This window comes from Microcebus murinus, chromosome 18, assembly GCF_040939455.1.
Source record: "Microcebus murinus isolate Inina chromosome 18, M.murinus_Inina_mat1.0, whole genome shotgun sequence".
Taxonomy (NCBI): domain Eukaryota; kingdom Metazoa; phylum Chordata; class Mammalia; order Primates; family Cheirogaleidae; genus Microcebus; species Microcebus murinus.
The window spans coordinates 18,208,165-18,218,845 of NC_134121.1; the positions used below are offsets into that span (position 1 = coordinate 18,208,165).

Here is a 10,681-nt window from a genome sequence, read left to right on the forward strand (position 1 = left end):
TTCAGGAGGATGAGCACCTCTGATTTACAGATTGTTCCCTTCTTAGGTATAAGTGTCCAGGGCTAGCTGTCAATTAGTTTCAGTAATAAACTAGAATTTTCCCAATGAAATTGAGAAATGACTGTGGATTTAGTAAAACTAAATAGACATATAGACATATCTGATCCCCAGAGTCAAAAGTGATGGGTAAGGAAGATCATTACACAAAATAATTCACTAATAATTCTGTATTCTCTCCCCTTTCCTGCTGAAGAACCCATGAGGAAAGTAAATCAGTCATCAACCCTGGAATTCATCCTCCTGGGAGTTAATGGTCAACAGGAACAAGATTTCTTCTTCGTCTTCTTCTTATTTGTTTACCCTATCACACTGATCGGAAACATGCTCATCATCTTGGCCATTCACTCTGACATTCACCTTCACAACCCCATGTATTTTTTCCTTGCCAACCTCTCTCTGGTTGACATTTTCTTCTCATCCGTAAGCATCCCTAAGATGATAGCCAGCCATCTCTTGGGCAGCAAAATCATCTCCTTTGGAGGATGCCTAACACAGATGTATTTCATGCTTGCCTTGGCTAACACAGACAGCTATATCTTGGCCGTGATGGCATATGATCGAGCTGTGGCCATCAGCCGCCCACTTCACTACACAACAATTGTGAGTCCAAAGTCTTGCGTCCTGCTAGTTGTTGGGTCTTGGATGGTTGGAAACGCCAATTCCCTCCCCCACACTCTGCTCACAGCTAGTCTGTCCTTCTGTGGCAACCATGAAGTGGCAAACTTCTACTGTGACATTGCTTCTTTGCTCAAGCTGTCCTGTTCTGACATCCACTTTAATGTGAAGATGATGTACCTGGGGGTTGGTGTTTTCTCTGTGCCGTTATTATGCATCATCATCTCTTATATTTGGGTCTTTTCCACAGTCTTGAGGGTTCCATCCACCAAGGGTGTGCTCAAAGCCTTCTCCACCTGTGGCTCTCACCTCACAGTTGTTTCTTTGTATTATGGGACAGTCATGGGCACGTATTTACATCCTCTGACTAGGTACAGCCTAAAGGATGCAGTGGTGACTGTGATGTACATCGCAATGACCCCAATGCTAAATCCTTTCATTTATAGTCTGAGAAATCGGGACATGAAGGCTGCCCTGCGGAAACTCTTCAGCAAGAGAATCTCATGATAAATGTGAGGGAATGTGTTGGAGACTGCAGCACACTCTTGAAAGTCCACCCTCAACGTAATTCCTCTCCAGGAAGCTACCTTTGATCTTTCCAGCCAGAAAACTCTTCTCAGAATTCTTGTAACAAATTGATGAGCTATTTTATTGAGATGATCACTCTTAACACATTTTTGCTCATTTTGGCAGAGTTGCAGCATAAGAATATTGGGTGCATGTGCCAGTTATTCTACTAACAGAATAAAGTTGGGAAAGTCTGAAGCTCATGTACGTATTAGAATAATAATATCTTCTCTGTCTCTGTCCTTGGCTTTGAGGATCACAATAGCTCATGATTTAAATGCTACACATCACTATACAAAGATCAATTTTTATTGGACTATTATGTTTAAGCACCTCTACTTTGTGTCAAATTAAGAAGGCAAGAGCTGTCTTAACGTACCAACCACACTGTATATCTCACAGTGTTGATCACACTGAGCTCAAGCAATCCTCCTGCCTTGGCCTCCCAGAGTGCTAGGATTATAGGCGTGAGCCACAGCGCCTGGCCCATACCCAATATTTTTAAACTAAAAGATTTAAAACAGAGAGTTAGATACTTAGCTATATTCTGAAAGAGACTAAAAGTGAAAAAAGTTCTGCTGTAACTCAAAAGTTATTAACCATGGTAATAAATTACTTCTACTAGGACTGGGGGAACAGAAGGGGAAAAGTGGTGTTATCAGAACTTAGGAGTTCAGAGGAGGGCTGACCATGTATCTAATCCTCAAATCTCTGAGGGGAGCTGGTAAACAGCTGCCATTGGGTCATTATTTACTTAGATGACCCAAAGTTTTATTTTTGAGGGGTCTGAAACCTCCATAGTACTACTTTTTTATTTTTGAAACTGCAGGTTTTATTAGTCTTTGCTGTTGGGCATGGAAATGTTAAGAATCACCCCAGACATGGTTGTGATCCTTGTACCTCATTGTGTAGCAGCAACACAATGTCCTTGGTCATTGGGATCAGCCACTCAGACCAATGGAGAAATACCTTTTTTTTTTTTTTTTCCTGAATGATCCACAGAGAAATGCTACATTTTGGTTGATCTTAGCAGCATAGTTTTAAGTTTAAAAAAAAAACGTATACCTCAAAGATTCTTACTGATAAAATTTTATAAGGTTATAAACAACTAACACAATTTTTTATACATGTTATTTTATTTAATGTAGTTTTGTATATACTTCTTTTTTTGAGTTTTTTTTAGTGTATTATGGGGGTACAAGTGTTAAGGTTACATATATTGCCCATGTCCCCCCTACCCCCTCGAGTCAGAGCTTCAAGCATGTCCATCTCCCAAATGTTGCACATCTTACTCATTCTGTTTGTATATACCCATCCCCTCCTCCCCCTCCCACCTGCCCGACACCCAATAAATGTCCACTTAGGTGTTGATCCGTTAATACCAATTTGCTGGTGAGTACATGTGGTGCTGGTTTTTCCATTCTTGAGATACTTCACTTAGTAGAATGGGTTCCAGCTGTATGCAGGAATATACAAGAGGTGCTAGATCACCATTGTTTCTTAAAGCTGAGTAGTACTCCATGTTATACATATACCACATTTTATTAATCCACTCATGTATTGATGGGCACTCGGGTTCTTTCCACAGCTTTGTGAACACAATTTTTTTAAAAAACACTTTCTAGGATAGATGCCATAAAAGTGCATTAAAAACAAAAGCGAAGAGTAGATGAATATAGGTTGAAGATGAGAGGATTTTCATAAGAGTAGGCACAAGGGAATGAAAGTGGGGCTACAATTAGTTGATATAGGCTATTACTAAAATTCTAATTTTCAGGTTGGATGGTGGATCAATGAGTGTTAACAATGTATCCTCATGAATAGATCAACAGATGATAGATAGATATGCATAGGTAATAAATAAAAGCTCTACATGAAACAATGATAAGAATTAGTCTTGAGCTAAGAATTAGATAACTAGAAAACAGTAAGGGAAGACTGTGAAGTCATGAGACCAAAATTTTAATTAGGTATTTCATAGAGCAATCTAAAGAAGAGAAAGTGAAGATACAGACAAACAATATAGATGATAAGATGATGTGGAAATAGAAATAATAAAATATAGTAATATGATAGTAGTAATTAAGAAAGTAAATATATCTTCAGAGTTAGGGATGATGCACTAAAGTGAAAAAGGTACATTTAATATAATATTGAATATGACAGTAATTTTTTTAATTAGTTCTGTTTAAGTCATGTTATCAAGGTTTCCTGTGGGGCATTTTCATGTAAATATTTGATAAATTGTAGGATTAAGATACGAGGCTGGGCATGGTGGCTCATGCCTATAATACTTACGGAGGCCGAAGTAGGAGGATTGCTTGAGGCCAGGAGTTCAAGAACAGCCGGAACAATAATGAGACCCTTGACTGGGTGCGGTGGCTCACGCCTGTAATCCTAGCACTCTGGGAGGCCGAGGCGGGCAGATTGCTTGAGGTCAGGAGTTCGAAACCAGCTTGAGCAAGAGCGAGACCCCGCCTCTACTATAAATAGAAAGAAATTAATTGGACAACTAATATATAGAGAAAAAATTAGCCGGGCATGGTGGTGCATGCCTGTAGTCCCAGCTACTTGGGAGGCTGAGGAAGGAGGATTGCTTGAGCCCAGGAGTTTGAGGTTGCTGTGAGCTAGGCTGATGCCATGGCACTCTCTCTAGCATGGACAAAAGTACAGAAAAATCAGCCAGATGTGGTGGCGCATGTCTGTAGTCCCGGTTACTTGGGAAACTGAGGCAGAAGAATTGCTTGCGACCAGGAGTTTGAGGTTGTAGTGAACTACAATGATGCCACTGCACTCCAGCCCAGGTGGCAAAGTGAAACCTTGCTGCAAAAAAAAAAAAAAAAAGAAACTTTGCAGCAAAATTAACAGAGCGTGGATCAGAGTGTATTGATAAATAAAGTTATGGATATAGATGAAATCATCTGAGACTCTTGTGGAATGACTAAATTTTGAGAAAGAGGGCCAAGGTGGAGAATAAGTGTTCTGGTAGGGGAAGGAAGACACCTGTACAACCTAGACATGACGTCTCTGCAAGTCAGGCTATGTTTTGTCTCAGTTTTCCATGAATCATACCATAAGGCACAGTATATTGTCAGCGATATGGCTTGGACATTTGACCTTTCCAAATCTCACGTTGAAATTTGATCCCCAGGGTTGAATGGGGAGCCTGGTGGGAGGTGTTTGGGTCATGGGGGTAGATCCGTCATGAATGGCTTGGTGCTCTCCTCACAATAATGAGTGGGTTCTCGACTTCTAGCTTTGTTAGTTCACCTGAGAGCTGGTTGTTTAAAAGAACCTGGCACCACCTGCTACCTCTCTTGCTCTTCCTTCTCTCGCCAAACTACCTGCAGGGTCCCCCTATACCTTCGGCCTTGATTGGAAGCTCCCTGAACCCCTCATCAGAAGCAGATGCTGTTGTGATGCTTCTTGTACAGTCTGCCAAATACATTGTGAGCTGAATAAACCTCTTTTCTTTATAAATGACAGCAGTAAAAAATGGACTGAGACGGTCAGTGTTTCTTGTCACAGTCACAGCAACATGGACTGTGGACAATCAGTTATTTGCTTTTGAAAAACGAAACAACGATCAACACAAGGAAGAAAGTCATAAGCTATACAAATGAAGTTCAGATAGTGCCATGCCGGTTCAGAGAAAGCAGACATTTCATTAAATATCATATAAGCATGTGTGTGTGCTTTTACTATATCACGTCTACTATCATTGCCTTAAATTTTCAAAACAGCCCTGCATCATAGACATTAATAGCTCTCCATTACAGATGATGGACCCAAATCTCCAAATGGTGAGATGGCTTATTCTGTGTCTGGGCTCCCTGTGGTGAATTGTGACCAGAACTCCTCTCCCTGGTGGGGATACAGTTTGAACTCTGGGACCCAGAGGTCAGACCTGCAGACCAGATCCCGTGCACCGAGGGCTAGCATTGCCCGGGGCACAGAAGGGTTATACATGACAGCCTACTGAGGTGTGTGTGCCTTCAGGGACAGATCAGCATCCTAGAGGGCAACCCTCCTCCCAAAAGGAGGCTGTACGCCCAGCCCAGGTGGCGTTCCTGCGCAGGGAACCTCCCCGCCGGCATCACAGTCCAGGGAGGCCTGGTGGCCGGCGGTCTGGCCTGCTGGCAGAGGCCCAGGAGTAGCTGCAGAGTTGGGGAGAAAGGAAAGAAGTGAGGCCCGCTGCAGACTGCGGGTCTCAGACAGCCCCACCCCACAAGCAGACTTTCTGGCTGAGTGAGGGCCATTCCAGCCCCGTCCTGACAGCTTTTCCTGAAACCAGAGAACAGAACTTTGACCCCTGCTAACGGCATTGGTGGTGAATGAGGGCAGGCTTACCCAACCCAGCTCCGCCCAGAACAAGAGCTGATAACAGGACACAAAATGAACAGCATAGCCTGTTCCTCCAAGCAAGCGCCACCTACTGACAAGGACAGCATCCTGCACAGCCTTTTCACGGCACCTACAGACTCATTATACAGGGAGTGGTCAAATCTCACCCACAGACACTGCCTAACACCTCAGAAACTAAACAAGGCGTGTGAATACCCAAACAAAAACGTAAAGGAAAGAAACAACAACTGATCGACATGGGAAGAAATCAGCGAAGGAACTCAGGAAATATGAAAAACCAAACGGAAAACACACCCCCAAAGAGGAGCACCAGCCCCCTAGAAACGGACACCAACCCAAATCAGGCAACCAAAATGACAAAAGAGGAATTTCATATGTGGATCATAAGAACACTCACCGACCTGCAACAACAACTCAATAACCAACACAAAGAAACCACCAAAGCCTCCAGGACCTAGAACAAAAGTTCACTAAAGAAATAGACACAATGAAGAAAAGTTTAATCGAACTCCTAGAAATGAAGAATCAATTCAGGGAACTACAAAATACAGTAGAAAGTCTCAAAACGGGGTAGATCAAACAGAAGAAAGAATCTCAGAGATCGAAGATAACATCCTCCAACTAAATAAAACTGTCACAGAGATAGAGTGGAGAAACAAGAGAAAACAGCAAAGCCTACAAGAGATGTGGGATTATGTGAAGAAACCTAATGTGAGAGTCATAGGGTTACCAGAAGGGAAAGAAGACAACACTCACGGATTGGACAAGCTATTTGAAGATACAATAGAAGAAAATTTCCCAGGCCTTGCTCAAAATCTTGATATACAAGTTCAAGAAGCTCAGAGGACCCCTGGGAGATTCAATGCAAACAGGAAGACGTCATGACATGCAGTCATCAGACTGACCAAAATATCAACTAAAGAGGCCCTTCTAAGAGCTGTAAGACGAAAGAAGCAAGTGACATACAAGGGAAAGCCAATTCGAATAACACCAGACTTCTCTAATGAGACTTTACAAGCAAAGAGAGATTGGGGCCCCATTCTCACTCTTCTGAAACAAAACAATGCCCAGCCTAGAATCTTATTCCCTGCAAAACTAAGCTTCATCTATGAAGGAGAAATAAAGACATTCTCAGACAAGCAAAGTCTCAGAGAATTCACCAAGACAAGACCAGCCCTACAAGAAGTACTCAAAACAGTGTTACGTACGGAACACCATAATAAAAACTCACGAATATAAAAACAACCAAAATCCAAAGATTAAAGGCCAGATAATACAATGGCTCAAGAGAGAAATCAAAGCAACAACATCCAACCCAACAGAATGAACAGTAATTTACCTTACCTATCAGTTCTCTCAATAAATGTGAATGGCTTAAACTCTCCACTCAAGAGACATAGGCTGGCTGAATGGATAAGAAAATACAGGCCAAGTATATGCTGTCTTCAGGAAACACATCTAACCTGCAAGGATGCATACATACTAAAAGTAAAAGGGTGAAGATCAGTATTCCAGGCAAGTGGAAGCCAAAAGAAGGCTGGAGTGGCAGTTCTAATTTCAGACGATTTAGTTTTTAAACCAACAAAAGTATTGAAAGACAAAGAGGGTAATTATAAGGGTGAAGGGCACACTTCAACAAGAAGAGATAACAATTTTAAACATATATGCACCCAACTTAGGTGCACCCAGTTTCATAAAGCAAACTTACTGGATCTAAGCAAATGGATTAATAGCAACTCCATAATCATCAGAGATTTCAACACCCCACTGACGGCACAAGACAGATCCTCCAAACAGAAAATTAATAAAGAAATAATGGACTTAAAAGAAACCCTGGAACAATTGGGTCTGACTGATATCTACAGGACATTCTACCCAAAATCCAATGAATATATGTTCTTCTCATCAGCTCACGGGACATTCTCTAAGATTGACCATATCCTAGGACACAAAGTAAATCTCAAGAAATTTAAAAAAATAGAAATCATACCATGTACCTTCTCAGATCACAGTGGAATAAAAGTAGAAATCAACCCTAACAGAAACTCACATTTCTACACAAAAAAGTGGAAATTAAACAACCTTCTACTAAATGATTACTTCATAAATGAAGAAATCAAGACGGAAATAAAAAAATTCTATGAAGAAAACAACAATGGAGAGACAAGTTATCAACTCCTCTGGGACACAGCTAAAGCAATTCTGAGAGGAAAGTTTATCTCCATAAATGCCTATAACCAAAAGACAAAAAGATCACAAATAGACAATCTAATGAAATGACTCAAAGAGCTGGAAAAAGAAGAACAGACCAACCCCAAACCCAGCAGAAGAAGTGAAATCAACAAGATCAAATCAGAACTAAACGAAATTGAAAACAGGGAAGCTATTCAGTAGATTAATAAAACAAAAAGTTGGTTCTTTGAAAAAATAAACAAAATTGACACACCATTGGCTAAGCTAACGAAAAGCAGAAAAGAGAAACCTCTAATAAGCTCCATCAGGAATAAAAAAGGAGATATCACAACTGATCCCAAAGAGATACAAGATATAATTTATGAATACTACAAAAATCTTTATGCACACAAACTGGAAAATGTGGAGGAAATGGACAAATTTCTAGAAACACACAGCCTCCCTAAGCTCAACCAGGAAGAAATAGATTTCCTGAACAGACCAATCTCAACAGCTGAAATAGAAACAGCAATTAAAAATCTCCCTAAAAAGAAAAGTCCTGGCCCAGATGGCTTCACACCCGAATTTTACCACACTTACAAAGAAGAACTAGTACCTATCTTGCAGAAACTATTCCACAACATCGAGAAGACCGGAAACCTCCCCGACACCTTTTATGAAGCGAATATTACTCTGATACCAAAACCAGGAAAGGATGCAACAGAAAAAGAAAACTACAGACCAATATCCCTAATGTATATAGATGCAAAAATTTTCAACAAAATATTAGCTAACTGAATCCAGACGCTTATCAAAAAAATAATCCATCACAACCAAGTGGGCTTCATCCCAGGGATCCAGGGATGGTTCAACATACGTAAATCTATAAATGCAATTCACCACATAAACAGAAGCAAAAACAAAGACCACATGATTCTTTCAATAGATGCAGAAAAAGCTTTTGACAAAATTCAACACCCTTTCATGATACGAACACTTAAGAAAATAGGCATAGAAGGGACATACCTAAAAATGATACAAGCCATGTATGACAGACCCATAGCCAACATCATACTGAATGGGGAAAAACTGAAATCATTCCCACTTAGAACTGGAACCAGACAAGGCTGCCCACTATCTCCACTTCTGTTCAACATAGCTGGAAGTCTTGGCTACAGCAATCAGACAGGAAAATGGAATTAAAGGTATCCAAATAGGGGCAGAAGAGATCAAACTTTCACTGTTTGCTGATGATATGATATTATATCTAGAAAACCCCAAAAATTCTACCAAGAATCTCCTGGAACTGATCAATGAATTTAGTAAAGTCTCAGGATACAAAATCAATACACAGAAATCAGAGGCATTCATATACGCCAACAACAATCTAATTGAGAACCAAATCAAAGACTCAATTCCCTTCACAATAGCAACAAAGAAATTAAAGTACCTAGGAATATACTTAACCAAGGACGTAAAAGACCTCTACAGGGAGAACTATGAAACACTGAGGAAAGAAATAGCAGAGGATGTAAACAGATGGAAATCCATACCATGCTCATGGGTCGGCAGACTCAACATCATCAAAATGTCTACACTACCCAAACTGATCTACAGATTCAATGCAATACCTGTTAAAATCCCATCAGCATTCTTCACAGATATAGAAAAAATAATTTTACGCTTCGTATGGAACCAAAGAAGGCCCCGAATATCAAAAGCAATTCTAGGCAACAAAAACAAAATGGGAGGCATTAATATGCCAGATATCAAACTATACTACAAAGCTGTAGTAATTAAATCAATATGATATTGGCACAAAAATAAGAATTTGGACCAGTGGAACAGATGTGAGAATCCTGATATAAAACCACCCTCATATAGCCATCTAATCTTTGACAAAGCAGACAAAAACATACGCTGGGGAAAAGAATCCCTTTTCAATAAATGGTGCTGGGAAAACTGGATAGCCACCTGTAGAAGGCTAAAACAGGACCCACACCTTTCACCTCTCACAAAAATCAACTCACACTGGATAACAGACTTAAATCTAAGGTATGAAACTGTTAGAATTCTAGAGGAAAAAGTTGGAAACACTCTCCTAGACATCGGCCTAGGCAAAGAGTTTATGAAGAAGTCCCCAAAGGGAATCACAGCAGCAACAAAAATAAATATATGGGACATGATCAAACTACAAAGCTTCTGCACAGCCAAAGAAATAGTCATGAAAGTAAACAGACAACCTACAGAATGGGAGAAAATCTTTGCATCCTATGCATCCGATAAGGGACTGATAACTAGAATATACTTAGAACTCACGAAAATCAGGAAGAAAAAATCAAATAACCCCATTAAAAAGTGGGCAAAGGACTTGAACAGAAACTTTTCTAAAGAAGACAGAAGAATGGCCACAAACATATGAAAAAATGCTCAACATCTCTAATCATCAGGGAAATCAAAACCACAATGAGATATCACTTAACTCCAGTGAGAATGGCCTTTATCAAAAAGTCTCCAAACAATAAATGCTGGCCTGGTTGTGGAGAGAGAGGAACACTCCTACACTGCTGGTGGGACTGCAAACTAGTTCAACCTCTGTGGAAATCAATATGGAGATACCTTAAAGTGATACAAGTGAATCTACCATTTGATCCAGCAATCCCATTGCTGGGCATCTACCCAAAAGATCCAAGGACACTCTACAAAAAAGACACCTGCACTCGAATGTTTATAGCAGCACAATTCATAATTAATTGCAAGGCTGTGGAAACAGCCCAAGTGCCCATCAATCCAAGAATGGATTAATAAAATGTGGTATATGTATACCATGGAGTACTACTATTCAGCTGTAAGAAACAATGGTGACATAGCACATCTTATATTTTCCTGGTTAGAGCTGGAA

General features: G+C 40.3%; 1 protein-coding gene across 1 annotated transcript; it reads left to right on the top strand.

The window, feature by feature from the left end:
- Positions 1-258: 258 nt before the first annotated feature.
- On the top strand, positions 259-1,182 carry LOC105878856 (olfactory receptor 1A1-like). Its single transcript, XM_012778656.1, has one exon. It carries the CDS (start codon positions 259-261, stop codon positions 1,180-1,182), a length of 924 nt encoding a protein of 307 aa, XP_012634110.1.
- Positions 1,183-10,681: the final 9,499 nt, after the last annotated feature.